Consider the following 15,971-nt stretch of genomic DNA (forward strand, 5'->3'; position numbering starts at 1 on the left):
CGTTCCGTGTTTCATGTGTTCCTTTCTAAAGCCCTTAAGAAAGTCCAGAACCAGGAGAGCGCAGCCTACTTTATGAAAATGGTATAGTTCTTACTTGAGCTAGTCGTTAGATACAGGGTGTTTCATGACTATGGTTACTCTTTTTTTTTTTTTTTGTTTTCCTCCTCAATTCTATAACCAAGTATATGTTCAGTCATATTATTTCTTTTTTTGGTTTTGTTTTCCAGTCATACATTTCTTAGCTTGATTTACTCCTTCCCTTTGTGTCATAGCTATGTCTGAGAGGCCTGAGGTCTGAATCAACCAGATTTGGGAGTTTTCTGGGCAGAAGGAGAGGAGTTGAGCCTCATGGGAGTAACACTGACGAGCGGGTACAAAGTCCACTCCAATGAGGTCTGCTGTGAGAGTGCCCTGTGCCCTGGAGGCCTAGACCTCTTAGTGCCTTCCTACTCATTTGTCAGCCTCACCTGGTTGGCATCTCCAGGTAGTGTCTGTTGAAAGCTCCAGAAAGCTCTACGGCTGTAGGATTAAAAGCTCCTTAGACTGGGGCGCCTGGGTGGCGCAGTCGGTTAAGCGTCCGACTTCAGCCAGGTCACGATCTCGCGGTCCGGGAGTTCAAGCCCCGCGTCGGGCTCTGGGCTGATGGCTCAGAGCCTGGAGCCTGTTTCCGATTCTGTGTCTCCCTCTCTCTCTGCCCCTCCCCCATTCATGCTCTGTCTCTCTCTGTCCCAAAAATAAATAAACGTTGAAAAAAAAAAATTTTAAAAAAGAGGGGCGCCTGGGTGGCGCAGTCGGTTGAGCGTCCGACTTCAGCCAGGTCACGATCTCGCGGTCCGGGAGTTCGAGCCCCGCGTCGGGCTCTGGGGCTGATGGCTCAGAGCCTGGAGCCTGTTTCCGATTCTGTGTCTCCCTCTCTCTCTGCCCCTCCCCCGTTCATGCTCTGTCTCTCTCTGTCCCAAAAATAAATAAATGTTGAAAAAAAAAAAAAAAAAAAGCTCCTTAGACTGCTGTACTTCCCTCTGCAGATTTCGTCAGCAGCACCGAGCTTCCTGAGTTCGTACTGTGAGCCAGGAGCTGATGGTCAGCATAAACTCCCTCCCCGCTGGAGTTTGTGGTCCAAAGTCTGTCCGCTCAGAGCTTCAGGCAGGTGCTGGGGTTGCAGAGAACTTGATACATCTGTGCATTAGAGGAATTTTCAGTCTTGTGGACGAGACACAAAAGGAATCAACAACCACCATCAAGTGTTTTTTTTTTTAATGTTTATTTATTTTTGACAGAGAGAGAGAGAGCAGGGGAGGAGCAGAGAGAGAGGGAGACACAGAATCTGAAGCAGGCTCCAGGCTGTGAGCTGTCAGCACGGAGCCCAGTGGCCGGTTGTGGGGCTTGAACTCAACGAACCGCGAGACCATGACCTGAGCCGAAGTCGGACGCTTAACAGGCTAAGCCACTCCGGTGCCCCTGAAATGTTCTGAGTGCTGGGGCAAGGTCAGGGCCTGGGAACATAGAGCAGGGGACAATCAGATGCCCTGGGAAATTAGAAAATATTTTCACAGAACATAACCACTCTTTTGGGTCTTGAAGGTGGGGAGGAATTCAGGCAGTTAGAGAAGGGAATCCAAGCAAGTGAGAACAGGACGCACAAAGGCACAAAGATATGCTACAGTGACTTTTATCCAGACATCCCTTCTCAAGGAACATAACATTCCCCCCATTTGCCAGAGCAACGGAGCATGAAGAAAGGCATGAAGGACTGCAGGGGTGATGGATGTGCCCTGCTATAACATGGAGAGCCCGCAGCTAGAGGTGAGGATACCTGGCTTTGAGCTGGATTCTGCCACTGCCGATTCTGCTTTCCTGTGTGACTCTGGATTCGTCAGTCACCATCCCTGGCCGTCAATTCCTTACCTGATAAAAGAGGGGGGTGGGCTGAGTAGTCTCACCAACGCATCTGCTCTATTCCCTTTCTCTGTTCTGCTTCCCAAGCTGGTTATGATCCTATTTTAGGAAACAACGTGAAAAGAAACTCCTACTCAGAGCTGAGGTGGCAGCTGGTTTTCTAGTGAGTGATGGAGAAGCCCACCTCTGGGTGCTCTTTGTCACCCCCCGCTTTTCTGTGCATCCATAGCCTAACGTAGTTCAGACCTGATTTGTATGCATTCATCCGGACTTATTGGACATGGGGAGCTGAGCCTCATTCCCAGAGGGATGAACTCCAGAGGCCTTACCAAAAGAAGTCTCTAAACTCAAGCCATTTTTGACAGATCACTTTTGACCAGGGAAGGGGTAGGTTCTGTTCAGAGAAACCCTGTGCAGTGTAGTCACCTTCAGAAATTGTCCCCAAAGCCCCTAATACAGTCGCTGAGTTTTGAAAGTTGAACACACAGCACAGAAAATAGGTGCCCTCCTTCCCTGGGGAGAGGGGAGGTAGTAGATTGGTACCACGTGTTTAGAAGGTAACCTAGTAGTGTCCAAACTTAAAATGTGCGGACCCAGCAACCTCTGTCTCGGGCCGTGGGCTGTGGAAAGGGGTGTAGAAGCGGGCAAACGAGCATAAAGACCTCATTGCGGCAACTTGTAACAGCGAGAAGTTGTCACGATCTGTTGTCTAACCAAATTACGGTAACTGTATCAAAAATAACAGTGCAGGGGTGCCTGGGTGGCGCAGTCGGTTGGGCGTCCGACTTCATCCAGGTCACGATCTCGCGGTCCGTGAGTTCGAGCCCCGTGTCAGGCTCTGGGCTGATGGCTCAGAGCCTGGAGGCTGTTTCCAATTCTGTGTGTCTCTCTCTCTCTGACCCTCCCCCGTTCATGCTCTGTCTCTCTCTGTCCCAAAAATAAATAAACGTTGAAAAAAAAAAATAACAGTGCAGTCACTACAAAGAATCAGTGATGTATCAGCATGGAATCTGGAGGCAGGCAGACTCGGATTTGCACTGCCTGGAACTTACAGCTGTGTGTCCTCTCTCGTCATTCTCTCCGAGCCTCTCCTCCTGGGAGTGTAAGGTCGGGATGATGGTGGCTTCCCTCACCCAACATTCGGGGCTTCAGTGTTCAAGGCACACTGAGGGAACCAGGCACTGTGCGAGGTCCAGTGTTAATTCAAAGAGACACGGTGCCTTTGGGGGGATTCGTCCAGCTGGGTGCAGGCAGTGAATTGAGCAACTCCCAAGCTGTGCTGAGATTCTAAAGCACAGTGTGCCCCCAGCCTACTCTGACCTTGTCACAGCCCAGGCAGAAATGGTTTGTATAAAGCGCTTAGAAAAGCAAAAGAGGGAGGAGATTAACGTGGACTCCAGCCAGACTGCCTGGGTTCAAATCCTGTCTCTGCCACACACACTCTGGCTTTGTGACCTTGAGCGAGTTCCTTAATCTTCTGGCCTCGGTTTCCTCATCTGTACAATGGGGATGATATAAGTACCTAGCTCATAGGGTTGTCATGAGGATTAAATGAATAGATACCTGTAAAGTGTATCTTAAGTGGATTAGAACAGGACCTAGTGTATTGGAAGTACCATACACATGTCTTCAAGGGCACAGTAAGTCTAACGTGCCATCATTACCATAACTTACTTTAAAATCAGAAGAAAGGAACCCCATACATGTCAGCACTTTAATTTTGATCAACTCAGAAGTAATTAAAATGGACAGGTAATGAATGTAGAAGGCCATGTCCCAGTGACCTAGCGTGGGAATGGGGCCTCTGAGAGTCTGCGGTCTGCTTTCAGGGCTCACGGAGGGATGAGGGAAAGCAAGAGAGGTGTTATCCAGAAGAGCCGAAAGGAAAGGCCATCTGTTTATCCGTGGGGATCTGGGGGCAAGGAAAAGTAGGTCTCCCTGTTTGAGGTGCTGTCCACTCACAGGCAAGCTAAAAGCTGGCTGACCCGGCTTTCCAGGCTGCTTATTTTGGGGAACTGGGCTGGGTGCCTTATCATGGAGCCTGCCTTCCCTCGGTCTTCTCTGCCAGGGCGTGGCTGAGGTGTCTGAGTGCTTAGGAGATAAGCAGGTGGAGAAGCCTGGGAGCCACCCCTCACAAGCATCTTAATTTCTGGAGCAGTGTTGTTCAGGTCCTGCCCAAACAAGCTGCTGCCACCCACTGCCCCACCCCACCCCCACCCTTCCATCCCTTTTTGACTTCTGCTCCAATTGCCTGAGGATTCTGTGTCTGCTCTGTGTCTGCCAGATACTCCCCTGCTCCTGGGGACTAATGCAGGGGTGAATGGCGACTCTCATCTGGAGTTAGTAGAAGCTTTGGATTAGAGCAAGCAGACTGCATTCAAATCCTGCCTGTCCACTCCTGCCTGTCCACGGCTGTGTGACCTTAGGCAAGTCACTTAGCCTCTCTGGGCTTATGAAATGGGGATAGGACTTTTTTTCTACCTCACTAGTCTTTGGGTGGCTTAATGAATATCATGGATGGGAAAATATTTTATAAGTTTTAAAATGTCAGGCACCCACGAGGGCTGCTTATTACTGAAGAGATTCACCTTTGTCTAGTGAAGCTAGAGCTAGAGCTAAAGCTAGAGCTTTGTCTTTCTCAGAAGCCTGGGCCCTGTAACCCCTGCATGGCCCCAGGAACCCTAAAATGAGCTGGTGCCATCAATATAATTTTTAAAATGCAACATTGAATTAAATTAGTAACAACTAGCATTTGTTCTAATTTTTTAAATCTGGTGCCTGACGTTTTTATTGTATTATCTCAACCTAGGCCATAGAGAAAACAGGAAGGTCTTTGGCTTCTAACACAGTTGGTTTCATATCCCAGCTCTGCCACTGTATTAGTCAACTATTGCTGTAATAATGCTTTGTAACAAACCTCCCCCAGCGTGATGGCTTATGACCACAGATGCTCACAGGTAACTGCAACTCACTGACGTGGGCGGGTCTTAACTAGTGAGCTCTGCTCCAGGCCACAGCTGGGCTCAGGTCTGTTCTACTTTCATTCTGGGGTCCAGACTAAAAGGGCAGCAACTACGTGGGGCATGTTCTTCTTGTGATGATCCCCGGGGCACGAAAGCCTAAGACAAATTGAACAGTACATGCAAGCCGCTGCTTGTGTCACATCCTTCCATTAACATTCCACTGGCTCAAGGTGGTCATATGGGTAAGCCTGGCATCTGCAGGAAAGGAAATAAAGAAAACTCCACCCACAGTGGGACATGCTACAAAATTATATGGCAAAAGCTGTGGATATATAATCCTGTTAGGAAATCCAGCAACCCAATCTACCCCTTGTGCCTTGGGTGCTTAACTCTCTAAGCCTCTGTTTCTTCATCAGTGAAACATAAAAGTCTATGTTTTGCAGAGTCAGAAATAATGTATGTGAATTTCCTAGGGCATAGTTAGTATTCAATGGATGGCAGCTATTATTATTATCAACTCCATTTTAGAAATGAGAAAACTGAGGCCTCTAGGCAGTGTGGTCTTAGATTGCGAGGGAAAGATGAAACAGGTCTTTGGAGATATGTTGAAGTGACCTGGACAAGTATTCTGTGGCTTTGGGAGTAAAAGCTGTGAGCTGAAGAAAATATGGCCTTATTGTCCTCCCCGCTACAGATCTGTGAATGATGGAGAGACATTTTGCAACAGTGTAAACTTTGGGGATGCCCATTACCACGGTCTGGGTGGTGGTGGTGACTGAACTCTGATAGCCCCACATCCTCCTCCTCTCTGCTTCCCTCCATGGCACCTCACAGAAGGCTCGGCAACTGATGGATTCTGAGCAAATGTTTGCATATTGATTCTTCTTGTCCTCCACCCTAGGTTCTCTCCGTGACATACCAAGAGACAGAATGGGACCAGGGAAAAGACTCTTGGCTTTAGCTCACTCATGGTGGGATCCTGACCAAACCAGAAACCAGCCCATCTAGGGCCTCAGTTTCCCCATATGCAGAACAGGTGGGCGGACGTTCATGGTGTCTTCCAGCCTGGACTTTGAGTCTATGATTTTCTCTAACCACCTGCCTGTGCCTCATCTCATTCAGTTATTCCTTGTGTGAGAGTCTGCTAGCTGTGCACCAAGATCTGTTCTCTCCTTCCTTAGCAATGCTGCGCAACCGCAGACATTTTCCAGTCTCCTGTGCAGCTGGGCAAGGCCGTGTGATTAAATTCTTACCTATGCAATGTGAGTGGAAGTGATGTGACCCTCTTTCAAGTGTAGGCCTTAAAATACTGGACACACACTCTTCCAGCCTCTCTTTCCCTTCTGATCAGATAAAACCTGGGCCTCGCGTGCCCTGTGAATGAGGACAATGCACAGGAGGAAGGTGAGGAAACAGCATGGAAGGGGTCTGGGTCCCTGAACAAAGACAGGAGACAGACTCCAGGCCAGTTTATACCACTCCCCTCATTAATGGGACAAAACTGAATTTCCACTCTCCTAAGTCTTGATGTTTTTTTTTTTTCCCTCTTGTTAAAAATTGCTTGGGGGGCGCCTGGGTGGCTCAGGTGGTTAAGCGTCTGACTTCGGCTCAGGTCATGATCTCATAGTTCATAATTCAAGCCCTGCATCGGGCTCTGTGCTGACAGCTCAGAGCCTGGAGCCTGCTTTGGATTCTGTGTCTTCCTCTCTCTCTGCCCCTCCCCCGCTTACATGCTGTCTCTCTCTCTCTCTCTCAAGAAAAAAATAAATAATAAACATTAAAAAATTTTTTGTAATAAAAAACCAAACGAAACAAAACAACAACAAAAAACTCACTTGGTCAGTGTAACAATTCTGCCTTCCCTGCCTGCTGTACTCCATCTCCTTTATTCCCACTTCTCCAGGCCTGGCTTCCTTGCTCTCCAGGCAGATGCCCTGGGAGATGCCCTAATGTGTTAGGTGTTTGGTGGAGACACAGCTCAGTTGGGCATCAGCCTCTCTGCCAGCTCTTCTAACAGCTGAAGACCCTGTCTCCAAGCTGAGATTGACTGCTTCTCAGTCTTTGCTGTGGGCAGTCACCTTACAGTCTCAGCAGGACCAGACAGACCTCCACCTCTTCCTGCTGGTCAGTCACTGCCTTCCCCCATCCCAGGCTAAGCCTCCACTCATCACCAGAGGCAAAGTCATGTGTTAAGGCCATCCCAACATTTCTACCTCTCCAACTAGGTAGAAGAGCTATTTGGGTAGACCAGGGAAAGTTCCTGGAACTCCCCACGCCCCCACACACTAGACTAGTTACAACACTGGAAAATGGGTGGGTCTGGAGAAGGGTCATGTTTCATCATGAACTCCTTCAGGTGGTGACTCAAACTGCCGTTTTTTCAGATGTGGCTTTACTAAAGAAAATCAACACAGTGTCTAGCACTTTTAATGCAGCATCCGGTCTGGAAACTGTTGTTCTCTATACCATTTGGTGAGGACCACCAAAAGCCATTTGCTGTTATTGGGCAGAGCAGTAGTTTCTTACTGTGGGGCTATGTCAGCTTTTTTGTTCTCTGTTGTAATCTCATGTATAGAGACCTTGATTACCTTGATGTCCCCATAATAAGACACTGACCCACCACGTTGATGACATCATGTTGTTCCCAGTGAAAAGGAAATGGCAAGTGCACCAGATGCTTTAGGAAGACCCACACATGCCAGAGGGTGGTATATAAACCTCAGGAACATTCAGGAACCTGTAGCCTTGTTAAAATTTCTAGGGACCCGGGGGTTAGGAAATGTCAGGGTATGCCTTCCAAGTGAAGAAGTTGCTATGCCTGCCACTAAGATAGAAGCACTGTAATTGGTGGCCCTGTTTGGATTTGAGAGGCAACGTACACCCATTTGTGTGTGTTGCTCCAAACCATTTACAGGGTAACCCATAAGACTTCTGGTTTTGGGTGGATCCCAAAGTAGATGCAGGCTGCAGTTCAGATGCTCTGAATGACCCAGCAGATCCAATGGTGTTGAAATTGTCTGTGGTTTAGACATGGTGGGTGGAGCCTCCAGCCAGCCCTAATAAGAAACTCTCAGCACATACCCCCACGCTCTTGGAACAAAGTCCTGTCCTCTTCTGCATAGAACAACTGTCCTTTTGAAAATTCGTTTCTGGCCTGCTACTGGGCCCTGGAAGAGACTGAACACCTGACCATGAGACACCAAATGACTAAGCAACCTGAGCTGCCTGTGGTGAACCGGATGCCATCTGATTGATCAAGCCATAAGGCTGGGTATGTAGAGCAGCATTCTATCAATTGGAAGTGAAACAGCTCAGAGGATATCAACTATTCCTGCCACATCACCACCTCTTCCTCATCCAACACCTAAGGCCTTGTGACGAACTCACTCTGATCAAATGATGGAGGAAGAAAAATCTCAATCCTGGTACCAGCTGGAAGTGGGTGGTCGCAGCACCATGGGGAATGCCCTCAAAGACATTGGAGAAGGAGAATCCTCACTGTGAACAGGACTTCAAGCAGTAACTGTGGTTGTCCACTATATCTAGATGGAGACAGAAGTCCAGAAAGACGGATCTACACATATTTATGGAATGGATGATTTGGCTGGATGATCAAGAGCATGGAGAGAGCAAGAATGAAGGATTGGTAACAAGGATATCTGTGAAAGAAAGAATGTGGGCGAATCTGTAACAATGGGCACAGAAAGAGAATATTTGTATCTCCCCCAAAAGTACTCATTGTAGAGGAGCGTGTTAACAAACATTTGGACAAAATGACTTGTTTTGTAGATACAAGTCATTCCCTTCCCCCAGCCACCCTAGTGCTTGCTCAATGGGCTCACATACAAAATGGCCATGGTGATCGAGCTAGAGGTTCTAGGTGGACACAACAACACGGACTCCCTCTCAGCAAGACTGATCTAGGTAATACCAGCATCAAGTACCCAACATGCACAGAATTCCTGATATGGAGCCATTCCCTGTAGGAACTAGCCACCTAGTGGCAAACTGGTCACATTGACCCCTTCCATCATGGAGAGAGCAGCGAGCAGCAATTTATATATCCTATATATGGATTTGCCTTCTTTGACCACGACATCCACGGACACCTTGGCTCCAGTCCTGGTATTCCATACAATATTGCTTCTGACCAAGGGGTTGATATCACTGCAAAAGAAATGCAACAGCGTAATTATACCTGTGGAACTTTCTGGTCTTACCATGTGCTCTATTATCTAGAAGCAGCTATGCTTATAGAACATTGAAATGGCCTATTAAAGACTCCATTACAGCACCAGCCAGGAGACACTGCAATGTTGAGGTGATGTCCTACAGGATGCAGTATAAACTTTGTATGGCCCACAGTGCTGTCCCTTCCCCATACAGAAAACATAGGTTCAGCAGTGCTGAGGTGGGAATGGGAGACTAGCTCTCACTATTGCACATAATAGCCCATTCACAAAAATGTTGCTATCCATTCCTGAATCTTTGGACTTTTATGGTTTAAAGATTATAATTCCCAAGGAAGGAATGCTTCTGTTGGGGAATACGTCAATGGTTCAACTAAATTAGTAGAAGCTGAGATTATAATTTGGCCATTTTGATCTCCTACCATTGAAACTACACGCAAAAAGTTTACAGACTAGGGTGATTGGTCCTGGTCATCGAGGGTAAATGGGGTTGCTGCTGCAATGGTGGCATGGAAAACTATGTATAGGAAGTAGAGGATTCCCTGGGGTGTCCCATGGTATTTCCATGGCCAATAGTAAAAGATTAATGGACGACCACAGCAACTCAAGACCACCAAAGCCTCAGTCAGATGAAATACCCCAACCATGAGGTGCTGGTCCTCAGACAAAGAGAATATGGGATAGCTAGTGGAAAAAAGAGAAATTATAAGTATCAACAATGGCCTAGGGATCAATAACAGACATGAGGACTCTGGCAGCTATGCGGATTTTCTTCCTCGCTTGTTATGTGTGTGTTTACATTGTATACAAGGAATGCTAGTGATGGATAAATTAACATTTTAATATGTAGATTACAGTATACTGAGGAGTGCCTGTGCCCTCCAGAAGTAGAATCCGATATCATCCAGAGTGATGTTACTGATGAGGCTTTGTGAGTCTCATTTTGGAGAGAAGGTGCAAGCAGACCAGTCAACCTCATCGGGATTAGTCATGATGTCATTGTTCTTAAGTGGAGTTTAATTATGTGGAGAGTCTGTGTAGATGTTTGAGTAGCCTAAGGGGTGGACAGTGCCAGATGGTGACTATTATGTCCCGTGCTTGTCCTATCAGGGCCCTGGCTATTTTTTTCTTTTCATCACAAAAAAAAAAAAAATGGGCAAATTCTTATACATTTTTGCAAAATCAATAAACTATGCTTTATGTTCTATAAGTTATATCCCTGGTTTAATGTTCTTCAGACATTTTAACTCATTTTCCCCTCTGGGAATGTGACCTGGGTATACCCCGGTCTATGTCCAGGTTAACACAAGCAGATGGTTGTGAACATGCTCTGTAAACTGAGAAGCCCTGTGTCCAAGTGAGGTGGGTTTATGCCAAGCTTAGGACATTGCAAAGTCCACCCAGAAGCCATCCCCACAACCAGCAACTTGAGACCCGGACTTTATTCTGCTTGCTCTTGCGAACCGCTGAATCTGAACCTCGAGTCTCTGCCTCTCTGCCCCAAACTTTGGAAAGGAGAGATGGATGGACAACACAGGTCTAGAAATGAAAAGCAACTGCTCCTCCTGAATGCTTTATTGGGGGCTTTCAGTGGTTTCTAAGCATGAGCGGCAGTGACACCCAGACCTTCTCCCAACATGCAAAAGGCACAGGAAAGTGAGACACGACCAGGGAGGGCAGCAGGGATGCAGAGACACCACACTCCCCTGCTCCATGTGGCACGGTGGGGCACAGGGGAAGCCCCACATGTGATGGGGAAGGTGGGCAGTAAAGGAGGTGGCTTTGGCAGAGGCAGAGGGAAGGACCTGAGTCCATCCACCTCCAGACCCACCCCTGCACGCAGGCCAGGACTGACCTTCTGAGAGAAGGTCAACATGGCTTTCGCTGCAAGTCCACCTCCCATGGTGGGAAGTCAACCCCCAGCGGGAAGAGGTGATGGGTGGGTGCTCTTCCAGGGACTTCTGGTAAAGCAAACACATTGGCCAAATCAGGAGGGGACGAGAGGGCGTGCTCATGGTGTCGGTCCCAGGCATGGCCTGGTGGTTGGGTGCCACTGTCTTGGCTTGTGCCAGTGCTGTCTCAGTCCACGTGCAGGAGAAGAGTGGAGCCCCTTGGGGTCTTCAGGAGCCTCCCCAGGGTCCGCGGTCTCCAGCCCCAGCCCCAGCCGGAGGCACCACTTGGAAGAGTCAAGTGTTGATGTTGGCTTTGTCCTGTGGAAGAGTTCCCTGGGCAAGAGGGAAGGGGAGGCGAGGGGATCAGGCCCTCTGAGCCCCCAGCACCTCCCAGAATCTGGGCCCTGGTGGATCAAACAGCCTGGGACTCACCTCAGATCCTAACCAGTCCCCACAGTTCCATCTTGAGACCTTGAATCAAAAGAAAAGGCATTCGTGTTTTCTGTTCTCTCTCTCTTTCACACTCACGCTCACTCTTTCTCTCCTTTAGTAGAGCCGTGGCCTCAACTCACGGCATTGGCAACGTCTACTTCTAAACTATGGAATGTTTTCACATTGACGATAGAATTACTCCAAACGGGGTGGGGAGTGGCTGTCCAAGTGTTCATGAGACAGTGCGTTACTGAGAGCTTGCTGGGAATCACACAGTACAGAGACACCGACAGGCACCGAGCCCGGGCCTGGCTCTAGATGTATTTTTTCTTGAGGTACCAGTAGGCAAAGTAGCCCATCCCCCCCAGGGAACCCATGAGGAAGGACGCCCCAAAGAAAGATGGGGGTTTCCGCTTGACCAGCCGGAACGCGTTGGGGATGACGGCCGACAGCAGGGTGGTGTGGATGTCTCCGAGGACTTTCCGGAAGGCCAAGCGCCTCTGGACCCTCTCAAAGAAGGATTGCAGGTTGGGCCGGCTCCCATCTTCCCAGTATTTCTTGGACAGTCCCAGGAACTTGAGACGGTGCAGGGTGGCTCCCAGGAGGACATCGGCAAGGGTGAAGGCACAGCCACAGAGCCACAGCTCACATTTCTGCCCTGGGGGGAAGGGAGAGGAGATGGGGGTGGACAGGTCAGCTTCGTGCCATCAAGCTGATGGGACTTCTCTCCCTTGGACTCCTCCAGCCTCTGCCTGCCCGCCACAGCACTGCCCCGAGGTCACTCACTTCCATACAGCTTTCATGATGTTTACCTTATGCTTATACTACCTCTATTACTAGTTTTTCTTTGAACCAACTGACTTTTTAAGTGCAAATATATGTATTTAAACTCTAGCCTCCTATGTCTAACTTCCCATTTTACAGCTCCACTTGGATGTCCACTATGCATTTCAAGCTCGGTATGTCCAAAATAGAATTCCTGATAGTCACTTCCAAACCCACCACAGTCTTCCCCATGTCAGCAGCCACATGCCTACCCTGTCAGTTGCTCAGGCCACAGCCCCATGCCACATCGAGTCCTCTTTCTTTCATTCCTTGTGTACAGTATGTCAACAATTCCCATCGGCTTCTCTTCAAAATACATCCAGAGTGTGATGTTACCTCCATTGTTACCATCCTAGTCCAAACAAACATTCTCTCCTACCTGGGTTATCATCATGTCCTCTTACAAGGTCTTCTTGATTCTGCCCTGGACTTCCTAGAGTGTGTTCTCAACATAGCAGCTGGAGGGACTGAAAATGGGCATGGCTTGCCGGGGGGACCCAGTGGATAAGTGGATGATTCATGAGAAGTCAAGATTAGAGAAGTGGATGCAGATAAACTAGTGAAAAGGCTTAAAAACCAGGCACAGGAATTTGGACATTGACACAGTCAGTGGGGAGAATGGCGGGGTTTTGAACAAAGGTGATGTAGGAGACCAGAGGAGCTGCCTGTCCACCTCCGGGCCTTTGCCCCTGCTGTGTCTCATGCCTGGAGACTCCCCTCTGCCTCCTCTCTGCCTCCACTTCCTGTGAGGTCTGCTGTCCTAGGAAGCTTGCTTCTGCATCTTTGAGCAGGTGTCCCTTTCAGCTCAGAAATTTCCTGAATCTGATGCCCTCCACCATCAAAGCCTGATCCCTTCCATCCCTTTCACTCTGTATCTTCTTGTTCATTCATTTATTCATTAATCCAACAAATGTTTATGTATGTGCTGGACATGAAGACCTGACCTGACATGACACAGGACAAGACAGTGTCTTGAGGGGTTGATGGTTTCATGGAACGAGGAGGTAAAGTGTAATGAAGGCCCTAATAATCTGAAGTTTGTTCTTGAACAACATAACCTTCAAGATGCCCGTTGGATAGCCAAAGGGAGATGATGAGTCGGCAGTTAGAGGTACATATACCTAGTTCAGGTGTACATAATCAGCATGGAGGTGGGGGGACATCAGCGAGAAAGTGAGTGCAGACAGATCTGAGAATAGGACCAAGGACTGAGCTTGGGGGTTTTAAGATTTAGATATTGGGCAGCAAGGAGAAACCAGCAGAGGAGCATAAACAGGAGCACCTGGGAGGTGGGAGATGAACCAGGAGACTGTTATCCTGGAAGTCAAGGTTAGGAAGTGTCCCAAGGAGAAGGGAGTGCCCGGCTGTGTTCAAACGCTGCAGAGAGGTCAAGTAGGAGGCTGAGAACTGTGGTGGCATTTGGTGACTGGTGACCATGACAAGAGTAGATGCTGATGCTGAAAGCCTGGTTGGAAGGAGTTCAAGAGAGAAATGGAGGAGAGGAACTGGAGACGGTGAGCGAAGATCACTCTTTCAGGGAGTTTCGCTGTAATGGGAAGGATATGCCAATATGAGAGATAGGTCCAGAGTGTCTTTGCAAGTTGGGAGAGGAAACCCAGGATGTTGATGGGAATGATCTAGCAGAGAGGGGATGACACTACAAAAGACAGTGGAGGGAATTACTGACGTGAGTCCTTGAACGGGATGGCTAGTATTCACGGGGAAGAGTTACTAGTCGAAGGACAGTTCACTCTTGGGAATACGAGGGAGTGTGCGGTACTACGTTTCATCAAATCTAAGTTGCTGTCAAACGTAAGACATCCACCCTGGAGAGAACAATGGTGCCAATTAAACTTTGTGAGAAACACTGCAATTTCAGAGATGCTGAGATGTGACATAAGAGAGGTGCACCTTCGAGCTGCTAAAACATGGTGTGTGTATGGGCACTGATGCTGGTTGGGGAGAGGTTGTGGGGTCAGAGATCTGAGGGTCTCCTCCTAAAGCTTCCATTTTCTCAGTGATATAGAAACAGTCAGTGAGGGGAGGGGTGGAGGCAGTGGTTAGAAGGTTGAGGAGGAAGAAGAAAATATTATTAAGTAGTCACCTGGGGAGGGGGACAGGGGTGGCCCAGGGCAGCCGGAGAGCCATCTAAGGCTAGTGGTCTTGAATCCAAAGTGAGACCAGCCTGCATGCACGTGTATTTCTCTAGCCACATTTGGGTTCACAGGTGCCGGTGCTGACTAGGTCAAGAGTCGGGTGTAACCATGTTTGAGGTTTTGCAAAGTATGATAAAGCAAGAGAAGGGCACGGAAGCCGACGGTGCAGGCCAAGGAGTGCTCTTGCTGGTGGACAAGGGAGTTACCGCTAGGTCCGGAGCAGGGTGAGATCAGGATGGGGGCGAGGGGCAGTGAAAGGAGGCAGGACCAAGGGGCCTGTAGACCCCAGTGACAGACTGGAGGAGACAGGTTTGAGAACAGGACCAAGGACTGAGCGCTGGGGCACTCCAAGGTTCTCCAGTGAACGAGGAGAAACTGGCAAAGGCACATGAGAAGGAACAGCCTGTGAGGTGGGAGACGGACCAGAGCACGTGCTGTAATTTCCTTAATCCTCATGACAACCCTATCAAGTAGGGATTATTATCCCCACTTTACACATGAGGCAACCGAGGCACAGAGAGGATAAGTAACTTGGTCAAAGCCACACAGCTAGTACACGGCAGAGCAGAGCCTGGATTTGAACCGAGCCCATCTGGTTGCAGAGTCTGTGCTTACAACCACTACATAACACTGCTTCTTTCCGTGTGTGGATGAAAAAGCGCGTATGCATGTATCTCCACATACACTCGGGCCCCTGGGTGGCTCAGTCAGTCAAGCATCCTACTCTTGGTTTCAGCTCAACCAAGATCGTACCATGATCGTATGCTTTGTGAGACTGAATCCCGAGTTGGGCTCTGTGCCGACGGTGCACAGCCTGCTTGGGATTCTCTCTCTCTCTGCCCCTCCCCTACTCACACTCTCTCTCTCTCTCTCTCTCTCCCTCAAAATAAATAAATAAACTCTAAAAAGAGAAACAAAGAGGTGTATTCTTTGTTGGGTCTGTGTGCAGATCTATGTGTCTGTTGGCCTATGTGTTTGCCTGCTCAAGTCCCCGCAGCTGACTGTGTGTGCACACGTGGATATCCGCACACCTGGGCATCTGTGTCCGTGTGGTGTGGAATCCCCGCATGTATACGTGAAGTGCCTGCCCACATCCACTTGGCTGTTGGCCTGCAGACAGATGCTCATGAGCATGTATGTGCACGTCGCTAAGTGTGGCCATGCCTGTGTTTACGTCTGTGGGCAAATTCAGATAGCCATGACCACCACGTATGTAGACATCTGGTATGTCACCAGAGGGCCGGACCCATTCGGTTCCCCCTCCCCTCCAGCTATGCGTTCCCTTCGGAAAGCCCCCAGCCCTGGACAAACTCTGTCTTGTGCCTTCTCCGAGTCTGCCAGCTGAGTGTGCTGGAGACAGTGACACTGACCGGCTATGCCTCAGATTCATAACCACAAAGCCCAAGACAGCACTCAGCCATGCCTGGGCCTCTGATAGTTCTGGAGTAGGCTGGCTTTCCCACACCCTGCAAAGACAACCACACTCCTCTCCTCACACTCTGTCCCCAGTCCTCACTCAGCTGATGATGCCACCGCGTGCTTCGTTCAGAAAACAGGAGCCTTCGTGGTGCCTGGGTGGGTCAGTCAGTTAAGCGTCCAACTTCAGCTCAGGTCATG

At 48.9% G+C, this 15,971-nt stretch overlaps 1 protein-coding gene across 5 annotated transcripts in view; it reads right to left on the reverse strand.

The window, feature by feature from the left end:
- Positions 1-10,609: 10,609 nt before the first annotated feature.
- GDAP1L1 (ganglioside induced differentiation associated protein 1 like 1) overlaps positions 10,610-15,971 on the reverse strand; it is a 51,570-nt gene continuing 46,208 nt past the window's right edge. For 4 of the 5 annotated variants that reach the window (XM_045444519.1, XM_045444520.1, XM_045444521.1 and 1 more), the window contains one exon: positions 10,610-12,031. In XM_045444519.1, coding sequence (XP_045300475.1) covers positions 11,688-12,031 — 344 coding nt within the window. In that variant the 3' untranslated portion in view covers positions 10,610-11,687. The remainder of the gene's footprint in view (positions 12,032-15,971) is intronic. The other variant, XR_006703157.1, reaches the window with a different exon arrangement.

This window comes from Leopardus geoffroyi, chromosome A3 (genome assembly GCF_018350155.1).
Source record: "Leopardus geoffroyi isolate Oge1 chromosome A3, O.geoffroyi_Oge1_pat1.0, whole genome shotgun sequence".
Taxonomy (NCBI): Eukaryota; Metazoa; Chordata; class Mammalia; order Carnivora; family Felidae; genus Leopardus; species Leopardus geoffroyi.